This window comes from Ctenopharyngodon idella, chromosome 3 (genome assembly GCF_019924925.1).
Source record: "Ctenopharyngodon idella isolate HZGC_01 chromosome 3, HZGC01, whole genome shotgun sequence".
Taxonomy (NCBI): Eukaryota; Metazoa; Chordata; class Actinopteri; order Cypriniformes; family Xenocyprididae; genus Ctenopharyngodon; species Ctenopharyngodon idella.
The window spans coordinates 25,879,587-25,905,448 of NC_067222.1; the positions used below are offsets into that span (position 1 = coordinate 25,879,587).

At 36.8% G+C, this 25,862-nt stretch overlaps 1 protein-coding gene across 1 annotated transcript; it reads left to right on the plus strand.

Annotated features, from left to right (window-relative positions):
* aclya (ATP citrate lyase a) lies at window positions 1-24,053 on the plus strand. Its single transcript, XM_051887575.1, has 28 exons — window positions 1-175; window positions 4,652-4,836; window positions 6,253-6,375; window positions 7,210-7,272; window positions 8,419-8,609; window positions 10,690-10,769; window positions 11,609-11,739; window positions 12,768-12,886; window positions 13,718-13,854; window positions 15,164-15,225; window positions 15,339-15,456; window positions 15,546-15,700; window positions 15,976-16,069; window positions 17,200-17,341; window positions 17,536-17,704; window positions 17,826-17,930; window positions 19,067-19,263; window positions 19,374-19,455; window positions 19,569-19,679; window positions 19,835-19,962; window positions 20,038-20,131; window positions 20,233-20,387; window positions 20,484-20,634; window positions 20,720-20,863; window positions 21,004-21,117; window positions 22,024-22,106; window positions 22,801-22,877; window positions 22,972-24,053. The coding sequence occupies exons 2-28, from the start codon at window positions 4,678-4,680 to the stop codon at window positions 23,064-23,066; spliced, it is 3,279 nt and encodes a 1,092-aa protein (XP_051743535.1). The 5' UTR covers window positions 1-175; window positions 4,652-4,677; the 3' UTR covers window positions 23,067-24,053.
* The last annotated feature ends 1,809 nt before the right edge of the window (window positions 24,054-25,862 follow it).

Here is a 25,862-nt window from a genome sequence, read left to right on the forward strand (position 1 = left end):
TAGAGAAAACAGGAACGGCTGAAAGGATAGTGAGGGAGGGAGCAACAGCCACGCTGTCTGGAGGAAAAGTGTCTCTTGCTATCATATCTCGACTGTCAACACACTCAGAGACACTGCGTTCAGCAGGAACTCCCTGAAAGGAGAAACCTTGCTATCCTTAATCGTACATAGACCGGTAAGTGACTTAAAACATCAACGTACTAGTAATGTAAACAATGAATACTGAAATCAGTCGTTCATATGTAAGTAAATTTAGCGAAAAATATGAAACAGAGAATACAAAGCGTACAGTGACACAGCTCTTTTTGCTCAAAATGCTGTGGAGATCAGTGTTGACTAACTTTATCTACATGTATTGTTATTTTCATCATGTATGTCAGTCACACACACACACACATAGCCGGTTTTACTGGTCTTTACCTGTCATGTAAATGAATGAATGAATGAATGAATGACTTCGTTAACACCTTTCACGTATACGGAAGTGAAAGGTGCATGTTATGTTCTTGAATGAAAGAAGCAAATACAGCACACAAGAAGAATTAAAGCAAATGTTCATTTCCTTTAGTTAATTATAGTCTAGAAAGGTTTGTCACGTTATGGCAAGGCATTTAAACATATATTCCTTAAAAGTACCAGTACTTTTATGTTACTATGTATGGTTTTCGGCTCTACTAGTTACTATTAATTATATTTTAGTGCTTGCACACTATTACTGATTCTATTAGTATCTTTTTAATTAGTCACTAGTGCATACTGCAGTCGTGAACTATCAATTAGTCACTAGTACTTATGCATTAGATGCTAGTATTAATTCTCTTGCTACTAGTCACTATCCCAGTAGTACCAAGTAACTATTCTATTGGTATAGTGACTAGCATCAAAGGAAGAAGTATTTGTATTTAATGAAATGTTACTAGTCTCAATTAGATTACTTTCAAGCAATTAAAAGCTAACACACTTATTAGTTTTATAAGAATGAATCTTTAAAGTGATTGCTTTTAGTGAGGCATTTAATTAAAGTGAATCTGCATTTGGATGAAGCGTTATATGAGCCTGCGCTTAAATAAGGAAGATCCATCCTTACGCTTTAGATGAGTAGATATCAATCAGGATAGATATGAGATTAATAACGGCAGTCATAAACTTTAGATTTGGTGTTGCAGTTTAACTGTCTCTTGTTGTTTACATTTAACAGTCTAATACAAATATTTGTATCTGACGTGTGTTGGCTTAGTGTGGAGGGTAATGAGATAAATATCTTTGACACCCTCCCTTCTCCCCGCATCCTTCCTATGTGATGAATGATACTGCTTCTGTTTTTGTGATTAAGAGAAACGCAGTTATAAATCAGCTGCATTACTATTAGTGTAATGCACTATCTCTTAACCAGCTGTGCATCGCAGTATGAGCTTGTGTGCATGCAACTGTCCTGCAGTTACAGAGAAGTAGCACGGCATTACCATCTGACCGCGCCATTGTAAACGGGATGAAATCAGGGCCCTGGTGATTCTGCGTGCAGCAAGATCAATACTGCTAAAACACTTGGCAGCGCTCTCAGTAATATAGGAAAGTACACGGCACATCACTCGCTGTAGAGGAGACTATCTATTGAATCTAGAGATACACTGCCAGTTTTTCTCTCGTTCATCCATCATACAAACATGCACCACGCAAACCATCGCTTCTGTTACTGCACTTATTGTTACTATCCTAAAACTGTAATAAATAAATATGGGATCTTTTGTCAGTCACTGTAAGCTGTCAGTTTCTTTGTTGTTTTGGTGAAATTGGTTAATAGGAAGTTACTGGAGATTTAGTGTTGAAACAATACGGTGGTCACATTCGTTTTTTTTAAGTGATGTAAATGCAGACCTCAGATTACAGCAACAATCAGAAAAATAAATGTGTATATATAACTCTATATATGAATATAACTCTTTTTAAATGCATTTTATGATACCTTTGCGCTCTATTTGGTTATCTCATTTTAACAGCTCCACCATTATTTGTTTTGGGATGCAGTGTTGGTTTCACAAGTCTGCTTGGTTATTTGTCATATAGTGGTTGACTTATTCTATATCACAGACCTGTGAGTCCAATGTGGCCAGCGCAATGACTCATCACTTTTTTTTTTTTTTTTGGCTGATGTTTGCAGTGATGGATATCAAATCTAGATGTACACTGATACAGCAATGTGTGTCTATGCACATGTATGTGTGGTAAGAAGTTGGGTGTGGTAAGGTTTTTTTTTTTTTTTTTTTTTTTTTTGTAATCAAAGCAGTGCTGAAATCTTTAAATCGTTGCTTTCTTCTCTGTCTGTAGATGCATTTATAGCACTCCAGTGGGTGTTGGGTGATGTTGGGGGTGGAGCGGTCCTCTCTCTTCATTAGTAAATTGTGTGGGTCAAGGACCTGACTGTCTGCTAACTGAACGCTCTGTTCTCCTCGCCACATGCATCCACATTCATTCTCATTACAGAAGGGGAGCTTTAAGAAACAGTTAGACGATTATCAAGGTGCATAAAGAAGATGAAATTGCTTTCTTAGGTAGAGCATTACTTAGTAACAGGAATTTTCCTTGCAGACAATGTTATCCATGAAATCAATAAAAAAAAAAAGTCACTGAGTCCTTTTTTTTTTTGGGTGTTAGAAATAGACAATAATTTTCTTCTTAATGTCCCTTTAATAAATATTTTTTTAGCTGGAACATTTTTAGGATTTTTAGCAAATATAAAATTGAAAGATCTTAAAAGTTTTTGTTGTGAGAAGCATATTTGTTTATTGTTTGTATCCTCTGTTTAAAAACACTTCAAACTTGCAATGAAAATATAGCAGTTGATGCTGATATGAAAAAAAAATCGTTTTTTTTTTTTCATTGATTGAAAAATAAATTCAGAATATCACATACGCTACCTTTCCAAATTTTGGAGTCAGTAATATTTATTTTATTGTTTTGAAAGAAGTCGCTTATACTCACCAAGGCTTATTTAATTAAAAAACAAACAAACAGTAAAAACAATAATATTGTGAGATATTACATTTTAAAAGAACTATTTTAATATGTTTTAAAATGTAATTTATTCGTGTGACGGCAAAGCTGAATTTCAGCATCATTACTCGAGTCTTCTGTGTCACATGATCATTCAGAAATCTCTCTAATATGATGATTTGATGCTCAAGAAATATTTATTATTATTATTAATGTTGAAAACAGTTGTGCTGCTTAATATTTTTGTCAAAAAAGTGTTACTTTTTTTCAGGATTCTTTGATGAATAGAAAGTTCAAAAGAACAACATTTATTTGAAACAGAAATCTTGTATAATGTTACAAATGTCTTTACTGTCACTTTTGATACATTTAATGCATTCTTTCTAAATAAAAGTAATAATTTCTAGTTGTAATTTCTTACAATAACACAAAAATAAAAAATAAATTCTATTGAATGGTAGTGAAATAATATTTATGTTTGTGTTGTTTTAGCTAGTATAGTGCTGAATGCAGATTGAGATAGTTGGCCCTTGTCATTCTCGGCCGACTGGTTTATCTTGTCTTTTTGAAACAAATCCGGGTTGTGTTGACCCCACTGACAGCTTGGCACTCTCGTTCTGCTGCACGTCCTGACAGGGTTCAGACAGGAGGCTGTGATGTCATCTGAATGGGACTTTAGCCTGCCAGTCACACAAATGCACCCATGTATGAGAGTTTTCACTGCGTGGTACTGTTGATGGAGAGAATGGGAACAATAATGTCTTGCTCATATAGGTGTACTAATGCATAATAAGATTTGGTAAAATTGGTTATAAGGACAGTACCATACAGTATTGTCTGTACTGGTTTGTCTGTCTGGATGGTTTTTCTTTTCTTTATGTTTAAGAAAGCTTAGCTGGTTAGATGATGTACTTGATTGTGCTTCTATCATGCGTTAGTCAGACTGCAGGTGAATGGTTGCTCTTGCGCACAGCATGAAGTCCAGGTCTAATCAAATCAGGGTGAGCATCAAGCCTATTTTTAGCTGCCTTTCCTGATTCAGGAAAAAGTAAAAACAGATAGACCAGCAAATGAACTGAGTGACAAAGACAACTGTAATACGGCAAAAGAGAACATGCTGGGAAAAATTAAGAATTCTACAGAATATTTATAGGCGTTATGTATGTTTTAGCAGGATGCGATGTAAAGGTGCTCTTTTAAATGTGTTTGTTAGGGTGTTAGTTTCACTTTAACTTCCTGGTCCATTTCATGGTTAAAGCAGAATGGACAAAGCGATTTACTCCATGTATTGAATTTATATATTACATTTTAAAGACCTACCAACCTAACAAATCTAGCAAAAACTATTTATGTATTTTTTTTTTATTTTATTTTAGCATTTTTTCTATTTAGCCTTTTTAGTTTATTTAACCTTATTTATTTTTAATTAGCTTTTTTATTGATTTATTTATTTAGTCTTATTAGACATTTTATTGATATTTTTATTATTTATTTTACCAGGAAGTCTCATTGAGATTAAAATCTCTTTTGCAAGAAATATTCATTGCACTGATCATGCATGCCTGCTGCATGTTCATGAAATATTTTGAAAGGTTGCTGTTCATTTATTGGTCTCCAGTGGCTGATGGTTAATGAGTTGCTGTGTCTTTTTTCTCTGCAGTGCATTTTTAGTCATCTAGCAGCACCATGTCAGCCAAAGCCATCTCCGAGCAGACGGGGAAGGAATTCCTTTACAAACACATTTGCACTACAGCCGCCGTACAGAACCGCTTCCGCTATGCTAACGTGACAGCAGAAACTGACTGGGAGCGACTGGTCCAGGATCACCCCTGGCTTCTGACCGAGGTAAGACAGCTGATGGAAGTAACTGACCTGGGATCACATTTGGGCTTGAGATGAAACTGGAACGGTCAAGTGATGCAACTCCGTAACCAAAGACCTCGTGATCAGTGACCATGAGGCACTTGTACAAAGGCCAGCAATTAAAAAAATAGTTCAGGTGGAATTAGAGAACTTGTTCTGTGTGTCTGTCTCAAACTCTGTTGCAAAATGAATCGGTGTGTACTCTTGGACAGTAATTGGTAACTTGATTTTAATCTCTATTCAATGGTTTACTTGTTTGCCACAATAATGTAACGTCTTTGAATCTTTGTCTAGGGGGTTTCTCCGCAAATATTATCTAAAATTTTTTTAATATTTTAAACATTTTATATTTTTAAATCAGCATATCATGTAATTAATTAGTTTTTTCTAAAAATAGATAATGTCTTAAATATTGTTAAATTATATTATAATTATTATATTATAAATGTAGGTATATCTTAAATAATTATATGATGAATGATGTATATTATTTTTGAATTCAATTGTTTTAAATATAATTAAATTATATTTATATTATAATTATATATATTTTTAATATAAACAAGCATTACGAAATATACATAGTATTTTATTGCAATAAAAATATAATGCAACTGTTACAATGATTGTTCTTGTCGTAGAGTAGTCTTGTAGTTTCTTCAAATGATTAACGAATCATGTGAAGTGTTACTTTTACCATCAATTCCTGCCAAATCTAATTAGACTCATAAGACCTTTATGCAGGGCATTTCTGTTGAGGGCTCAGCATGAGGGGTAAATGAGTAAAAGAAATCATATAGAGAGACATCAAGGATGTTGGACGGAGAGGATGGCAGTCATTAGTATGCTACTTCACTAGCGGATCAATTAAAACAGCTAAAGTGAGCACAGCTGAATTTCTCAAATGACCGTACAGGACAGTTTCTGCTGAAAAGCACTCTTAATCACCTTTATGGAGGAGCCCAGAGGGTAGAATGATATTAGATATAGAGTCATGCCTCTCTGTCTCCAGCGACCGAGACCGGTTTAATTAGGAAGTCACTTATAGATGTGAAATTTCATTTGATCGTCCTCCTGCCTTCTGTTTGTGTTACTAAAAATGAATAAGGAAGTCCTGTTTTCTTAACACACACATTTAAGACCACATTGAAAATCAGGGTTTTTTTATTTAAACTTAGAATAGTTTTGAGGATTTTTTTTTAATTTTAAAACGAAGGTTAAGGGAATTTTCAGTCTAGATCTCATAGTCTGAAGTCAGCTCAGCCTTGCATTTTGTCACAGATGTATTTTCCATTCATTGTTTTTGCAATAAGACCAGCAATAATATTGTCAGCATGACCTTAAGTTATAATCATTATTTGATTGATTTATTGTGGCGTTTCTCATGTTTCTGTCCAGCGGTTAGTCGTTAAGCCAGATCAACTGATCAAGCGCAGAGGAAAACTGGGACTGGTGGGTGTGAACCTGGATCTGAAGGGTGTGAAGGAATGGCTCAAACCCCACCTTATGAAGGAGACAGTGGTAAGGAGGACAGATACCAAAACTGCTACTTAACTTTAGCATTAGCTTTGTTGGCATTGCCTACCTGTGTGAAATGCATATTCTGCATGTGTGCAGTTTATGTATCCCAATATACTATGTCATGCCCCTGCATACATTGTTGCCTGAGGGCCAAAAACATATTTGCTGAGAAAAAAAAACATACATTTGCATTATATGTATTTATAATTTTATCTTATTATGGTAATTTTAATATTGAAATATTTTTGTTTTGTTGCCTTATGCTGCATAATTTTTTTTTTTTTTTGTAGAATATTTCTGCAAGATCTCTCTCTGTCTTTCATCTGCTAGGCTGGTCATATCCCCTGTGAACTCTCCCACTTTCATTGTTGAGCGTTACACCTCGTCATCCCTTTATTTTATCCTCCCTCTCTTTGAAATGTCACCTCGCCTTCCTCTTTCTCTCTAGCTGATTTATATCAACTGGCCTTTTGGCCCACTGTTGTGACGGCAGCACAAATGAGATTGTTGTGCGTGTGTGTGTGTGTGTGTTTGGCTTGCGGCTCTGCTTGTCAAATCTTTCACTTTTCTCAGCGAGTCTCTGAACACTGAGGTACAATCACTGGTGCTCAGTACAAGCCTTTATACTGTCTGAACACTTGCTCTCCTCTTCTCTACCTCCTCCTCCCCATCTCTGGCCTCCTTTTCTTCTGCCTCTTACATAATTCTCTTTTCATTGTGTGTTTTTCATTAGGAGAAGCTTTTAGATTTGGACCAAAGGCAGTTTCTGATGTTTAACCCTTAAGGAAAGCCTGATATACAAGCATAAGCTTTTAAAATCTCTCTGTCTCTCAGGTGGGGAAGGCTAAAGGCATTCTCAAGAACTTCCTGATTGAGCCCTTTGTAGCCCACAAGCAGGTGAGCCTGTCCACTAAATGCTGTGTACTATGTCCATGGATGAATTGGTTTATTTAATTGTAGCTTATTAAATAATAATAATAATAATAATGATAATAATCACTTAATAAGTAATACCAATTAATAAATACTAATATTTATTACTATTACTACTAAAATTATATTATATTTTAAGTATTATATTAATTTTTTTTTTTTTTTTATTGTAGGGGTTATATTACTTTGTTGTAAAATGTATTATGTATGTTAAAGGGTTAGTTCACCCAAAAATTATGTCATTAATTACTCACTTAATTACTCGTTCCACACCCGTAAGACCTTCGTTCATCTTCAGAACACAAATTAAGATATTTTTGATGAAATCCGATGGCTCAGTGTGGCCTCCATTGCCAGCAAGATATAATTTATACTTTCAATGCCCAGAAAGCTATACTAAAGACGTATTTAAAACAGTTCATGTGACTACAGTGGTTCAACCTTAATTTTATGAAGCGACGAGAATACTTTTTGTGTGCCAAAAAAATAAAAAATAATGACTTTATTCAACAATATCTAGTGATGGGCGATTTCAAAACACTGCTTCATGAAGCTTCGAAACTTTACGAATCTTTTGTTTTGAATCAGTGGTTCAAAGTGTGAAAGTCACGTAATTTCAGTAAACGAGACTTCGTTACGTGATAAGTGTTTCGAAATTTCAATGGTTCACCACTGAGGGGCGTGACTTTGGCAGTTTGATACACACTTCGAGCCAATGATTTGAAACAAAAGATTCGTAAAGCTTGCCGCATAATATTAAGGTTGAACCACAGTAGTCACATGAACTGTTTTAAATATGTCTTTAGTAGCTTTCTGGGCATCTGAAAGTGTTAATTATGTTGCTGTCAATGGAGGCCTCACTGAGCCATCGGATTTTATCAAAAATATCTTAATTTGTGTTCTGAAGATGAATGAAGGTCTTACGGGTGTGGAATGACATGAGGGTGAGTAATAAATGACAGAATTTTCATTTTTGGGTGAACTAACCCTTTAATGGTTTGCTATCTGAGACTAATAAAGTGTAGGTCATTTGTCTTTTTAAATACAGCATGGCTTGAGCAAAAATTTGAAAGAGAGAGGTAATATTGTTCAATTGTGACTTTCCCTCAGGAGGAGGAGTTTTACGTGTGCATCTATGCCACACGTGAAGGCGATTACATACTCTTCCATCATGAGGGAGGTGTGGATGTGGGTGACGTGGACTCTAAAGCCTTGAAGCTCCTGGTGGGAGTGGATGAGAAGATCAGCGCGGACATAGTCAAGAGTCAGCTCCTCACACACGCCCCTGCAGATAAGAAAGAGTGAGTCAGACAATCAAATCAAATACATATATCACATATTGTATACATTTTACCATGTTTAATTTAGCAGGACTGCACTGATTTTCTCCCAAAACTGTAGTGGGGGTGAAATGTATAGCTTCTACATCTTGTCATCTATAGTTTTTTGTATAGATTATTTAGACTTTTTGTGTCGTGCTGAGGTGTTTGCTCTTTATTTTTTTTCTATATTTCAGTCATTAAATAAGTTTAAATATGGCGGTTTGTCTTTTTTTTTTTTTTTTTCCCCAGACAGTCAACAAAGTCTGTGTAAACACTCCTTTTTATGTTATATGTCGATTTAACTTCCTTGTAAGACCACTTTAGGGGAAATATAACCATGATTCAATTGTCTCAAAACCCCCTTGAGTATCCCCTCTGTATCCTTGAACACAAGAAGCTGCAGGCAAATCTTGGTCCTGGTACATGCATATCAGGACAGGATAACGGTGAGCAAAAAATAAGAGAGAAAGAGGAAGGGAGGAAAAGCAAGTAAACGAGGTGCTCTCAGCTGTGCTGGCAGTAGTTGAGGACACTTTGATCCATTACACAAATGAGATCTTTCCTCTTTCCCCGTGTCCACCCACCCCCCGGTATTATTCAATTCACGTCTATAAACCCTGTCCATCTTTTTGATGGCACACGCACACATATACACTGACGTCTCGTTCTGTCTGGCCTCACCGTCTTGGCTGACATTGAGATTGACGGGGAGATTGTTTGGCCAATATCCACAGCTCGCTTTCTATTCATCCATTTGTTTTTACTCTGCCTCTCACTCTCTCTCTTTCTCAGTCAGACATGCATACAATGCTCTTGGAAAAATAATTACAGCACACAATTCCCTCTCTCAAATATTGTGGCATAAAATAGATTTTTTTTTTTCCTCCTAAATTTCCTTTTGTCATATTTCACCAAGTACATTTACTGATTTACTGTCATCCTACAAGTTCCTCCCTCTTCCTCCAGTGATTCAGTCTCCCGGTCGTTTCTCTTGTATAATTTGTGTTCTTTGGACTACGGGCTGTCGTTTTTTTTATTTTTTTTTATGAGGTGGATGACATGATTCTCTCACACTCTCCTCCCTCATGTCTCCCTTTATTTTCCCTTGTTACTCCAAACAACAGCTGTTCTGGCTAGATTGGTAACTGATTCTGACATTAAATTGGGTGTCATTACTGTTCCCAGTCACTTTCTGTTTTCAATTTGTTTTGCTTGCAATATTAAATCAATACAGTCTGTATTACCAAAAAAAAAAAAAAAAAAAAAAAAAGTTCTTAATATTTAATTTTCTCTTTTCAAAATTTTGGTGTGTGTGTGTGTGTGTGTAAATGAATTTATTCAGCTAGGAAGCATTAAATTGATCAACAGTGACAGTAAAGATATTTATAATGTAACAAATGATTTCTGTTTCAAACAAATGTTCTTTTGAACTTTTCTATTCTTCAAAATATCCTGATATATACAGTATGTATCAGCTTCCACAAAAACATTAAGCAGCACAACTGTTTTTTAACATTGATAATAAGAAAATTCAGCTTTGTCACCACAGGAATAAATGCAACTTTAAAATATATTAAAATAGAAATGGTTATTTTAAATTGCAGTAATATTTCACAATATTGCCGTTTTTACAGAATTTTTGATCAAATGAATGCAGCCTTAGTGAACATGAGACTTCTTTCAAAAACATAAAAAAAAAAAAAAAAATCTTACTGACCCCAAACCTTTGACAGTAGTGTAACAAGTGCCAATCGAGTAAGAAAAATAAGTTTAATTCTAAAGTCTCTGTTTTGCTTTGTATTTCCATTGTTTGTTTGTTCATTTATTTGAATTTTAAATGATGGTCATTAAACTGTCAACCACAAATCCATACTTATCAATGTCAACGTCAATGATAAGATTTTGTGATGTTGGCATTGTTTTGTGCTTTGTGGAACTAAAATAAACTACTTTCAGTTTAGCATGTTCATAATATTTAATGTAACAATAATATTCTAATAATTGAATATTACATAAAGGTGTTTTTTTTTTTTTTTTTTTTTTTTTTTTGTCTATGCAGGATGTTGACTAGTTTCCTGGTGGGCTTGTTCAACCTGTATGAAGACTTATACTTTACATACTTGGAGATCAACCCTCTTGGTAAGTCATAAAAGCAGCCCACCACACCCCACCCAGTCATGAATGGCGTTGAATGCACCCACCCAGACTTCTGATTCAGTTCTTTCCAATGTCTTGGCTCTGTTTGTTCGCTCTATGGAGACCAAAGACAAACCACTTCCAGTTCCAGGAAAAGAGTAAAAGTTGAATGACTAAGAACAAGTCTTATGTTAAAAATATTTTACACTTGATTTGCTTATTTTCTTTCATTACTAAAGGTCGAACTCTAAACCAACTTGGTGTCAAAAAACATCATAGAATGTTTTGAGGAATTAGATTAATTAATTAACATGGATGCTGTTTGATGATGACTAGGGATGTTTCATAGGGCACTAATTAATAATCCCTGTGTGCCCTATGGCATCTGTTCCTGGGTTATGAATTGAGTTTCTAACTTCCTTTGATGTTCCTGTTTGTGATTTGTCTATATAAATAACATTTTTTATCATTTCACGTGTTCAAATAAGCAGTGAAATTCTGCTTCTCAGCCTGTTAGAAAACATGCTCTGTCTGCCGAGTTTGACATTTTCTTTAAACCATAAAAGTGCATCGTCATCCAGTGGATGTATGACTCAAGAATTATATATACCAATAAAAATCAAAATATTGCCACACTTGGATGTGCCTGAAACACATGCCATCACCTCAACATCACATATCCACAGCACAATCCAAAGCATTCAGTAACTGTGAGATTTAAATAAAGGATTCATTGGAAATGTACATTTTCATTATTGCCTAAGGCAGGCAAGAAACACAAAGTGCAATCAGTTTGTGAAGTTCAAGCTGGTATGAACGAATGCTCCCTTTCTCTCTGTCAGTGGTCACTAAGGATGGAGTGTATGTGCTGGACATGGCTGCTAAAATCGATGCCACAGCCGATTACTTGTGCAAGGCCAAGTGGGGTGATGTGGAGTTTCCCCCTCCCTTCGGCAGAGAGGCCTATCCTGAGGTACCAATATTTGTTACATGTATTTTGCTGGATCGTATTATAGATTTTCAGTGACAGATAAATATGAATTTGTAAGAGTTAATCTATAAGCCCAACAAGGAACAGGAAGAAATCGACTGCCTTTATCACTTTGTTTTTGTTGATTCATCAGACGGAAGCTTGTACCTCTCGTATTCTGCTGCGTTTGCTTACTTTCACTTCTTCTGATGAATATGATTTAATAATTAATTGGAAGCAGTCCTTCATAAATCATTCATGGCATTCAAACTCACCACACAGACACTATTACAGTGATGAGTCAGTGCAGGGAGAGAGTCATGTGTCTCCTACTCTTCGTCACTGTTGGCAGTATGTGTTGAAGCAATGTTTATCTGACAGAAGGCTGGTTTAATTGGTCTCTCTCTCACACACAGATGCAATAGCTGTTATAACAGACTGGTTTAGCTGGAATAAAATCAGAGTTGGCTTATTAATAAATAACTTTAGGTACAATGTGCTACTTTTCGGTCTGATGTGCTGCTATAATTGGTCCATATGGGTTTGACAGGGAAGACTGTTGGCTTTATTAAATATTTGGCCAACACACTGTCCACAAGCCATTTTATGATGTTTCTGTTTACTGTATCTGCACAACAAGTTTCTACTTTTTTTTTTTTTTTTGTCATTTTTGAGCAGTTTAATTGCTTCATTATGGCATTTGCGTAGTACAGGGGTGTTCAATCCTGCTCCTGGAGGGCCACTGTCCTGGAGATTTCAGCTCCAACCCCAATTAAACACACCTGAACCAGCTAATCAAGGTCTTTTAAACACACTAAACTTCCAGACATGTGTGTTGAGGCAAGTTGGATCTAAACTCTGCAGTACAGTGGCCCTCCAGGACCGTGTTTGGACACCCCTGGCGTAGTAGATCCATTTTTGCTGAACTGAAGGTTGCATTTTAACCAAATGATGTTTAACATTACCCAGCTATATGGAAATAAACACACAAAATTGTACTGTACAAAAGCCTTTTTATAACCTTTCTGTAGGAAGCATACATAGCTGATCTAGATGCCAAGAGTGGTGCCAGCCTCAAACTCACTCTCCTGAACCCTCGCGGACGGATCTGGACCATGGTGGCAGGGGGCGGAGCTTCTGTTGTGTACAGGTACCTGTCACTCAGTAGTTGAAAGCAATATTCCATATAAAAATGTTGTTCCCAATCTGTATAACTTTCTTCTGTGGAACACAAAAGATATTTTGAAGAATGTTTCAACTCTTTTGGCCATACAATAAAAGTCAATGGGGTCTAAAACAATATTGGGCACCATTGACTCTTTTTATTGTTTGGACAAAAAACATTGCTCAAAATATCTTTTGTGTTTATCTTCTGTGGAAAAGTCATGCAGATTTGGAACGACATGAAGTTGAGTAACAGATGGCAGAATATTCATCCTAAATCTTAGTAGAGTAGCTTGGAATGGCAAAATTATAATTTGAGGCAGTTAGAAGGGAGATGCTGGTATAATGAGCAGAACTCTTGTGGTTCATGGTCTGAGAGATGAAGCAGATACCTGTATGAGTCAGATGCTGAGAGCTAAATGACTTTACCCATCCATGCTTGATAACTATTATCTGGAGGTTTATCTTTCACTATGGCATCTGTCTTTCTCTCTCTCTCTGGATGGAGAGAGGAGATGGAGCGAGAGAGAGCGTTGGGAGACTAATTAGGATGCGTATGTGACGTCTTCTGAGAGTGGAGCAAAGGATCAAGAAACCAAATGTTTTCTTATTTAATGCTCACAAACAAACAAACAAATAAAACCCATGCTAGATTTACTGGATAGTTTGACTTGCTCTATTTGCTCTGTAATGTTGGGATTTAATTGGGATCTCTTTTGGGATAACTTCACATGTTCACATGTTGGTGGTTATGTGTTTTTGTGTCTCTGTCAACTAGCCAGCAGTTTAACCTATTATAATTTTTCTTCACTCATAGTGATACAATTTGTGATCTGGGTGGAGTCAATGAACTGGCCAATTACGGCGAGTATTCAGGTGCTCCTAGTGAGCAACAAACATATGATTATGCCAAGACCATCCTCTCCCTCATGACCCGTGAGAAACACCCCAATGGTACGTCCACCATCTTGTTTTCCAAGTGCTTCTTTATTAGTCTTTCACTGATTAGAATGTTTTTTTTGTTGTTTGTTTGTTTTTTTGTGTAAACTCTTTAATCATTTTCCTCTAATATTTAGTGTTGATGTGTTCAATTTGTTCATTTTAAAGAATTTCATTTTTGGGTGTTTGTCCCACACCCAGACTTTTTAACTCTTCCTCTATGAGAAAAAAAAGTATTTTTTACTTTTTGTCATATTATTATATTATTATTATTATTATTATTATTATTATTATTATTATTATTATTATTATTATTAATTAATAAGAATAATAAGAATAACAACCAGGGCTTGACATTAACACCTGCCAAATGCGGGTAGATTTCAGCTGTGGCGGGGAAGACAGCCACTCCCACTAGCCACTTTGGCAGGTTGAATATAATTTCAGCCTACAGCCAAATTCTTTATCAATTAACTTGCTGTTAGTGAAGGCGGGATAGGCGGAATCGCACTGAATGACACACAACAGAAGCGCTCTCTCGTGTGCGCGGTAAGTTCTCCTTGCGCCTGAATAGTCAAATACACGCACACACAGATGTCAAAATGTCCATCGTATGGAGTATCTCACGTGAATACAGTCGGTTATGGCTTAAGTGGACGCAAACAGGTGTGTAAAAACTGGATATGTGTCAGTATATTACGTCCATGCATTCAGCAGCCCAATTAAATATGTCTGTCATTAAGGTTAATCAAACAACAAAAGATGTTAAATAAATGTATACATGTTAAATAAACCTACTGTCTCTGAAAAAATGATTTATTTTTAATTTACTATTGTATTTGTAATTTGCTTCTTTGTTCTTTTTATATAGTCTAACAAAAATAACTTATAAAATTTCTCATATTATGGTCATACTACCCACCCCTTGCCCACCTGTACATACCAGTTGATACCATGTAGTCTTGATTTGGGTGGTCAGTCTGCATTTGAAAGTTGGAAAGGGTTTTAAATCAAGTAAAATGACTCAAAATCAAGTAATGTAAGCATGCCAAAGTCAACTTTAATCATATAAAATGTAATTTCCCAACAGCAAAATTGTGGCCAGTGAAAATGCTGAGTGGCTAGTAACTTTGGAAAAACCACTAGCCACAGTGGCTGGTGAGCAAAAAAGTTAACGTCAAGCCCTGATAACAACAGCTTGGTAAAATCAAGACCATGATAGTGTTCCAGGGTATTTGATAAATGTTACCTGAAACATTCTGTTTGTTAAAGAATTTTCATGTATGTGATATCCCATGTGTCACCATTCATTTCTCTTGTGTAGGTAAAGTCCTGATCATTGGAGGCAGCATTGCCAACTTCACTAACGTAGCGGCAACATTCAAGGTTAGATCAGAGATTCCCTTCGTGCTGTGCATGTGCATTTTTGCTGTCTATCTGCATTAGCACATGTGAATATTGTTAACATGCACCCATTATGTGTTTGGCTGTTTTACCAGGGTATCGTCAGAGCCATCAAAGACTACCAGGACCCTCTGAAAGAGCATGAGGTCACTATATTTGTCCGTCGTGGTGGCCCAAACTACCAGGAAGGTTTAAGAGTGATGGGGGAAGTTGGTGAGTTTGTTCATGTGCGCATTGTGTACAAAAAAAAAATCTACACTTTTGTACTTGATCTCATGTTAATCTCTTTTGTGCGTGCGCAGGAAAGACCACCGGTATCCCCATTCATGTTTTTGGCACTGAGACCCACATGACCGCTATTGTTGGGATGGCACTAGGTCACAGGCCAATCGCCACACAACCTCGTGGTGCCGCCCACACTGCTAACTTCCTTCTCAACGCTAGCGGTGGAACCACGGTGAGTAATTGTGTGTGTGCAGCAGTCTTACTTTCAGTGTGCTTGCATTTTAAAAACCTCTCATAGCCTCAAGCATGTTATTAGCTGAATCAGGGCTTTCAGTAAAGTTTTCTATTTTTGAGTCTTTCTTCACTGGCTTTAGAGCTCACATCTTAATATGGTGTTTGTGCCAGATTATAAGTGCCACTGTAAAGAGTGAACAAATCACATTATGACCAATACATAATTCTCTATCGAGATCTTTCTTATTGCTGCCCTCTCTCTCCCGCTCCCAGACTCCCGCCTCCTCCAGATCGGCCTCTTTTTCTGAGGTCAAAACTGGAGCAGAAAACTCATCAGCTCAAAAGACTCGTGCTGGACTTCCTCCAGGTTAGTGCAAATGTGATCACACTTACACAAGCAGACAATAATCACAGTAACGGTACTAAATAGATAGATTTGTGGTAGGCTGGTGCGCCCCCTACAGATCCATGTTAGAAGGATTTTAAACAGTAATGGACACAAAGATAATAAAATGGATTGTTCTGGCTCTCATTACTAAGTGTAAACACATGCGTTGTAAATTGTTTCCGCACATTCTGTATAGAGGTTTTGCATGTGATGTCACAGTTGGTGGGAGTCACTGCGGGTACACCCACTGAGTGGCAAAAAGACTGAGTGGCAGCATTGGTGTTCAGCTTGAATGCTGTGAAAAACACACAAAAGACATCTAAAATAGGAAAGAGCTTTGAGTTTGACTGTATATATAGATTCAACAAGAAATCAGAGCTATCTAAATCAGACTGCCGAAAGCTACAGAAAAGATTGGAATTCTGCCAATTGATGGTCAACCCTTTCTCATAGGCGTATGTAACATCGTAACAAGGACCCATTCTCAGAGGCAAGAAGCCTCCAAGTGACACATTTATTTCACACCTCTTAATAATGGTCTTGGTCTTTCACAGCCATCTGTTGTTTACTGGAAAACCCCTGACTTAGAAAAAAAAAAATGCTTAATGTGCCACAAGTATTTCTCAGACGCATCTAACCTTTGTAATTACAGTCACGTAGGCCATGAGGCCTCAAAACACTTCTGGCTTTTACACTAAGCAAACTAATTCTACAATTGTTTTCTATAGGATAAATAAAATATTTCATCATCATCTGGAATAGATCTACTTATATTCTTTGGTTAAGTTGTAAGGAACACTGTAGAGTTTTCACAGTTCCCCTTTTAAATCCAGTCATGTTGCAGGATGTTTTGCCACTCAGTCCAAATTTTTTTTTTTTTTTTAATTAAATTCAGTGGCTTTTGGCTTGTAAAATCTGGATGGCACAGTCCCAAGTCTTCAAACTGCCCACTCAGAACATCTAGTTTATAAGAAAGGACACTGTATTGGAAGCATTCCCTTCTTGAGTATATTTTGTTAGCCTACAAAGACTGACTTAAACACTCTGTTATACTCTAAGAAAGAGATGTGCTGTAATGTTTCTCTTTGTCCTTCTGTCTTTCTCTATAGCCAAAAGCACCACTCTGTTCAGTAACCACACCAAGTCCATAGTGTGGGGGATGCAGACGCGTGCGGTGCAGGGCATGCTGGACTTTGATTATGTATGCTCACGTCAGGAGCCGTCAGTAGCAGCCATGGTTTACCCCTTCACGTGAGTCTTATGAATGCATTTAAAACCCTAGTTTTGGACAGCTGACATTATAGCGTGATATCTAGTGGTGGAAACCTTGTTTTTGAGTTAGAGCTCCTGAGATCTAATTTCTGTTCAGCAACGTGGTTTTGAGCTTGTCACTTAACCCCATATGTATATCTAATGTTAATATACATGATTTCTGTTGTAATCAGTGGAGACCATAAGCAGAAGTTTTACTGGGGCCATAAGGAGATCCTGCTGCCGGTCTATAAGAACATGGCTGATGCAATGAAGAAACATCCAGAAGTGGATGTGCTCATCAGTTTTGCCTCCCTCCGCTCTGCCTATGACAGCACCATAGAGACCATGCAGTACCCACAGGTCTGAGATCAGCATCAGCTGACTGTATATAGTCATATGGCAGTACTGCAGTGGACTAATCCTTAAATGTTCACAAATCAATGTGGTCTGATTGTTTATCTGTTCAATGTGTTGTATACAGATCCGCACCATAGCGATCATAGCTGAGGGTATCCCGGAGGCTTTGACTCGCAAGATTATCAAAATGGCAGATGAGAAGGGAGTCACTATCATTGGACCTGCAACGGTATGACTCCAAACTGCATTTCTGCATTCTCCGTGTGTCCGTGCGTGTGTACTTTGGGGACAAATTGATTGGATTAATTGTAGGTTTGTGTGCCCTCTACTGGCCAGTTATAGGCAATCACAAGTCCTTATTTGGAAAAAATGAATTATAAATGTGTAATAATAATAATAATAATAATAATAATAATAAATCTTTACTATAAAATGTATATAAAGTTGTTATTATTGTAGTAGTAATAATAATTATATAAAGAAATTAAATATTATATTTTTTTTTATATAATATGTCTTGATTGATCATTAAATAACTAATAATGGTTAATAATAATAATAATAATAATAATAATAATATAAAATATATATGTATTAACTTTATACATTTTAGAATAAAAAAATATTCTACAGTAACTTTTTTTTATTCTACAATGTCTATGAAATAATAATCATAATTATTATTATTATTATTATTATTATTATTACTTAGATAAAACTATAAAAATATATTTTATGTATAATTTATGGTATTAGTAGTAAGTAGTAATACTAATAAATTAATTATTCTAAAATAATACATTTTAAATATTGACTATTTAGTAATTTAATATTATTATTTATTAAATTATTATATACATTTTAGAATAAAAATACAGAATTATGTAACGTTTTTAATTATTCAATGCATATAAAATGTATCATTATCATATCATCATCATTATTATTGATACATTTTATATGCATTGAATAATTAAAAACGTTACATAATTCTGTATTTTTATTCTAAAATGTATATAATAATTTAATAAATAATATTAAATTACTAAATAGTCAATATTTAAAATGTATTATTTTAGAATAATTAATTTATTAGTATTACTACTTACTACTAATACCATAAATTATACATAAAATATATTTTTATAGTTTTATCTAACAAAGTAGTAGTAGTAGTAATAATAATAATTATTATTATTATTATTATTATTATTATTATTATTATTATATTATTATTTATTATGTAAATAAAAATTAGATTTTATTTGATATATAATTGTATAATTTATGATTTATTAATAATAATAAAAGTGTGTGTGTGTGTGTGTGTGTGTGTGTGTGTGTGTGTGCGTGTATGTGCTGTAGGTCGGTGGTATTAAACCGGGCTGTTTTAAGATTGGCAATACGGGTGGGATGCTGGATAACATCCTGGCGTCTAAGCTGTACAGGCCGGGCAGTGTGGCCTACGTCTCCCGCTCTGGCGGAATGTCCAATGAGCTCAACAACATCATCTCGCGCACTACAGATGGAGTTTATGAAGGAGTTGCCATTGGAGGAGACAGGTGTGTGTACAAGTCAACATCTCTTTGAGACTAAATATAGTTTGATGAATTTCATCAGTGTAACAATTTGCGTGATAGTTTAAACCTGCGGGGTATGTCCTTTCCTGCAGGTATCCAGGCTCTGTGTTTATGGATCACGTGTTGAGGTATCAAGACACACCAGGTGTCAAGATGATCGTTGTGCTCGGAGAGGTGAGTGTGCCATTTATTCAACCACTTGCACCGTTCTTCCTCCCCTTTAAACATGACACTCAGTATGACTATGGCTGCAATATGACACTCATGAGTCTTCTCTTCACTTACAGATTGGAGGAAATGAAGAGTACAAGATTTGCAACGGCATTAAAGAAGGCAGGATCACCAAACCTGTGGTCTGCTGGTGCATCGGAACCTGTGCCACCCTGTTCTCCTCTGAGGTGTGTATGACACAGTGATATTAGACATACTGTACTGAGCATTTGCATTGCGTATAATGTGTTCAAATTACTTATTTAGGACATTAATATGAGTTTAACCTCTTTCAAATGTTAATGCCTGAATTAACTTACTGTAATCTGCCTTTTGTGTTTAGGTCCAGTTTGGCCACGCTGGAGCTTGTGCTAACCAGGCGTCTGAGACTGCAGTGGCTAAGAACCAAGCTCTGGAAGAGGCAGGAGCATTTGTGCCAAAGAGCTTTGATGAGCTGGGAGAAGTCATCAAGTATGTCCTCTGTCTACTTATGAATTTAACAACATAACCTGACCTTCAGTAACCACATTCTTGTGTATCCTATAGATCTGTGTACGATAATCTGGTATCCAAGGGTGTGATCGTGCCTGCTAAAGAGGTTCCTCCACCCACAGTGCCAATGGATTATTCCTGGGCACGTGTAAGTATGAACATTTTATACGTTTGGGCGACAAATACTCAATTAGAAGATTCTTGCCTGGTGGTTAATTATTATCTGTATGTCCTTCTCTCTGTCTGTAGGAGCTGGGTCTGATCCGTAAGCCTGCGTCCTTCATGACAAGTATCTGTGACGAGAGAGGGCAGGAGCTCATTTACGCTGGCATGCCTATTACTGAGGTCTTTAAGTCTGAGATCGGGCTGGGTGGCACCCTCGGCCTGCTCTGGTTCCAGAGGAGGTGCGTTTCACTGTTTGTTTGGAGAGCTGTTTTTTTTTACCAACAGTACCTCACATAATTACTCAGTCTTAAATGATTTTCATGTGCATATTGCAGGCTTCCGCGCTATGCGTGTCAGTTCATCGAGATGTGTCTGATGGTGACTGCGGATCACGGCCCTGCTGTGTCTGGAGCTCATAACACCATCGTGTGTGCACGTGCTGGCAAAGACCTGATCTCCAGCCTCACCTCGGGACTCCTGACCATTGTACGGAAATGAAAGACTTTCCCACATACAGTCTGTTTAGCATCAGAAGCGCATCTGCTTCATCACTGGTTCTATTTGTGTTTAGGGGGACCGTTTTGGAGGTGCCCTGGACGCAGCTGCTAAGCAGTTCAGTAAGGCGTTTGACAGTGGCATGCTGCCTATGGAGTTTGTCAACAAAATGAAGAAAGACGGCAAACTCATTATGGGTATCGGACACAGGGTAAAATCGGTGAGTACACCAACACACACACAGAAATCTAAAATGTTCGTAAGTGTGTTATATTGCAAATGGGTCAGTTTCACGCAGCTTTTCACACTTGGTTTGTTGGCTTGATTGATTGATTGATTAACAGGTTGATTGATTTTCAGATCAATAATCCTGACATGCGGGTGCAGATCCTCAAAGACTTTGTGAAACAGCATTTTCCTGCCACTCAGCTGCTGGACTATGCTCTGGAGGTGGAGAAAATCACCACCTCAAAGGTACAAATGTCTGTTTTGGACCTCGTTTACACCTGATTTTAATGGTAGCAATGTTTACATGAACGCCTTTCGTTTCAATTGATGAATGATTGATGAATCCTAGCATAATGTTTACATGAACACTAAATAAAGCGATCCGGTCGATGTGCGCAGTTACGTGCCACAAGCAAATCGGATTTGACCTTTTGACATGCGCACACATGAGCACATGAAACTTTACGTCGTGCTGCTTATATTTATTAATCAGTAAAATGCCCCCTTCCCTTGCCCGAAACAAGGCGTCTGTGGACGAGAGTCCGAAGCAAGGACTGATGAGAACACCACTTCACAGACAATGAGTGGAAGGAGAATTAAACAATGATGCAACAGTCATTTATGACACTATATTCAACAACAACAACAGCTCGTTCCATGCCTTTACGGCATTTCTGTGTTATTTCAAGTGCGCAGAACTTTCCAGTTTCAATTTTCAATCCGATCGATCAAGTGTTTACATGTCCTATTGAATGGATTAGAAAAGGTTTAAACCACCCCTTATAATCCGACAGAAATTTTTAATTCGGATTTGGCCAATTCAACCCCATTGACTTGTGACTTTGTGTTTTTTTTGGACTAGGCTTCTAGTCCGATTACAAATGGATTATTAGGGTCCATGTAAACACAGCTAGTGCCACGAAATTCCCGATCACATGGATTCCTTTTGAAATGGCTAGATTCTGTCAGTGAGAATTTGCTGAACAATGTGAAATGTGACTGAAGCTGTAAAAGGAAAACAAGGAAAAACTAAAAGCATAAGCTATGAATAAATGTAGTTATTGAACATTGTTTGTGACTAGAGGAAAATTCAAGTATAGGTTGTTGTTGTTGTTGTTGTTGTTAATCTCATAAAATGTCTCTCTTTATCAGAAACCAAACCTTATCCTGAATGTTGATGGTTTCATCGGAGTGGCATTTGTGGATCTGCTGAGGAACTGTGGCGGCTTCACACGGTCAGTAAAACAGGAGTAAAATGTCTTGTGTGAAGGACAGTGTTATTTTTGTATGATTTATATACTATTATAGTATTATTTAATAATATTTTGAATTACCCTGAAACAGGGACTTAATTTGTTGCAATGTTGCATTTTCTACTTGGTTCGGTTATCTTTCACAAGACAACATTTCAGAACGTACCAAAATGTGTTTATGCAAGTCACATGTGAGTAAAACGGTCCTCTTATTGGTCAGAGTTCACTTGTTTACGTTCCTCTGCGTCATCGATCAAGATCTATTGACAAGTTCACTCCGCAGGCTTGTTGTGGCTTTATTTGACACATGTAGCCTTGATTCCCGCTCTGGCTGGGAAAAAAAAAAAAAAATCGGCCCGAGACCAACTCGTTCAGGTGATCTCAGAGCAATTGTTTTGGTGCGGATCCGAGCGTGATTGCTGTGTTCACAAATGCCTAAATGAACCGAACTAAGGGAGAAAAAACACCAGGTTCTGAAACAAACACTCCAAACAGGTCAGGTGTAAAAAACAAACAAAAAAAAAAAAACGCCTGTTTCAGTAACAACTGAACTTCTTTCAACTTCTTTCAGTTTATTTCAGTTTTAGTTAACAATAACACTAGTGAAGAAAAGTGTTCACGTAAATGGCAGTAAAAATAAGACTGATCTCTCATGCACTTTCTTTCTTCTGTACAGTGATGAGGCAGACGAGTTTGTGGAAATCGGAGCACTGAATGGAATCTTTGTGTTGGGACGCAGCATGGGATTCATAGGTCTGTGTGTGTGTGTGTGCACGCGTGTGTGATCTCTATCTCTGACGTGTCTATTATGAAATGTTATTTAAACAACCTTATCTCTTTTATGCAGGTCATTATCTGGACCAGAAGAGGTTGAAGCAGGGTTTGTACCGCCATCCTTGGGACGATATTTCTTACGTACTTCCGGAACACATGACCATGTAACGACAGAATCCAGAATCCGCTGAACCTGTACGCTATGAAGTCAAAAGAAGAAGTTTTTATGTGTGTGTAAATGTGTATATACACTCCTCCAGCTGTGAGTGTTTGTGTGTTACATTTTTTTTTTTTTTCTCCCTGTTTTAATGTTTTGTGATCTTGTGAAAATGTGAGAGTGTAAAACTGAGTTACTGTCCTGCTATAAACTGTAGTTGTAACCTGTCAATAGCCTAATTGCCTAGTATTGATTGTGTTGCAAATCCATTTTTAATACTGTGAAAACATCCTAACACATTCCATATCTCTGTAGTAAACATCTCATGTATATCGACAACATGTAAATCTGCTTGTCATGTCAGTGTGCCTACAAAAGGGAACTAAATGCCTGGTTGCTGGAATTTTCCCAGCGGCAAATTTTTTTAAGCAGCCATGACCGTAAACTGAACTTTTGAAGAAGCACTTAAAGAATGACATTGTCAGACTCAAGTGTCCCAGTAGTTAGATTGTTATTTTTGAATGTTATTTTGATTAGTATGTTGTCAATAGTCACATCTATAATTAACACAGTGCAATAATCCACTGCGCATAATAGCGAGCAATAGCTTTGTGTTTAAGTCTTAATTGTCAGATCAACTAATTTGCAGGAACAAAAGAAAGTTGCTATTTTTAATAACTAATATATACAGATCAAACAGGTATTTTGGCCATCAATGTTATTTGTAAACGTGCAGCGTGCCATAAAGTTCAGTGTTTACAGTCCATCTGCCAGTGCAGCTGTATGAAGATCAGAAGAAGCAGTTCAGCATCTGATATATACTTAAATTAGCTGGTTAAAAATCAAATTCATTATAGAAATTCAATATACCTTTTTTTTCATTACATTCAATCTCATCTGTGATGACCATTAAACTTAAGTTTGTTTTAAAGCAGATTAATTGGTTATGTATTTTTCATGTAGTAATTATAATAATAAATAAAGATATCAAAAAACAATTACTTTATGAATATTGGTGGTGATGACTTGGTGTTGAAAAGCATTACGGTCAAATAAATGCTCACTAGATGGCAGTGTGCTAATGCTGGTGCTCGGGCCCTTCAGGCCTCGCAGAAGTAAAAACACAATGGTCCACTTACTGTTATTTCAGACCTCCATGATGAATGCTGTTTGAAATGCGGATTTTCCAGAAAAAGACACTGAAATGAAAATAGTACAGATAAATACTATTTTGAGTTTATTTATCATTAAGTTTTACCTACATCTTGTTGAAATGTAAACGTTAAGCATTACATATTTTTAATTTAGGCCTATATTTCATCCTTTCATTCTAAAACTTTATCAGATTTAAATAGAAAAAACGTGATTTTCAAAGTGCTCTGATACTTTTAACCCCGCTGTAATTGTTAGTAAAACAGTTTCGCACGTTTGTCAATGTCACTTTACAGTATGTGATCGTTATTTAGTGTTTTTGTCTGATTACCTCCACAGCACGCAGCGTTTCAACTTCTACATCTGCATGTGACATGTGCCTTAAATTAACATTGCCATAATTATGTCGTCTTCAGTCCTGTTAGACTCAATTAGGGGGCAGTAAACTGGCTGCTGTAGGTTGTAAAGCTGTTTGAGGTGTCGTTGAGCAGGAGACATGTAGGGAGGTGATGGCCGTCAGAGGAAGGAAGAATTGCACCAGTCACCAGCACAGCACGACTTTACTAGTTTCATAGTCTGTTACTACAGTCACTGCTGCAACATGATCAGATATTACGGTCAGTGCTGCAACATGACGTAGGCAGTCTTCTTCTGTTAAGTATCAGGTTTTTAAAAGTTCAATTAGTTGTGATTAGATATGGAACAGCATAAGTATATCAATCCATGCAATGTATCATATTGTGGCTACCCAGCTAACAAAATTTTATTATAAAAACGTTCTCCAAAATATTCAGTGTTGGTTCTTGGAACGTAAAAAAAAGTCCAGTTTTCTTGACATTAGAGGAACATGTTTTAAAAGGTATAACGTTCTTTCAACTTAAGTTTTATTAATTAAAATGTACATAAAAATGTCCAGTTTTCCTTAATGTTAGTAGAATGTTATTTAAAGGTTAGTATGATGTTCCTGAAACCATTTGAACATTAAATTAGACATGTTGATCTGCTTTATCAATTCAGAAACATTTTCTGAAAACACCTGCTGAAAAAGAAGCAACTCAGCAAATGTGAAGGGTCAACTAAAGCAAACACTGATCTCCATGATGGTGACCACAAACAAAACATTTTCAATAAGACATCAACATCTAAACCTACGGAGCCCCAGACATGACATGCAGGAAAAAAATAGTAGGCTAAATCGTGCGCATGATTTATTAATTCGTTCCCTCCATTTACTAAAATGTGCACACGATTTACTATTTCGTTCCCTCAATTTCTAAATCATGCATGAGGGACGCACAGACCTCTACAGGCTATACAATGGCACCCTGTCTGCCATTAGTTATTGGGATGAAATCACTGGACCCATTGTCAGACCCTACACTGGTGCAGTGGGTCCTGGGTTCCTCCTGGTGCACAACAATGCCTGGCCTCATGTGGCGAGAGTATGCAGGCAGTTACTGGAGGATGAAGGAACTGATACCATTAAATGGCCCCATCACTCGCCTGACCTAAATCCAATAGAACACCTCTGGGACATTAAGTTTCGGCGCCGCCAGGTTGCACCTCAGACTGTCAACGAGCTCAGACTGTTTCCGATCTGGGCGGAAATACCCCAGGACACCATCCGTTGTCTCATTAGGAGCATGCCCCGATGT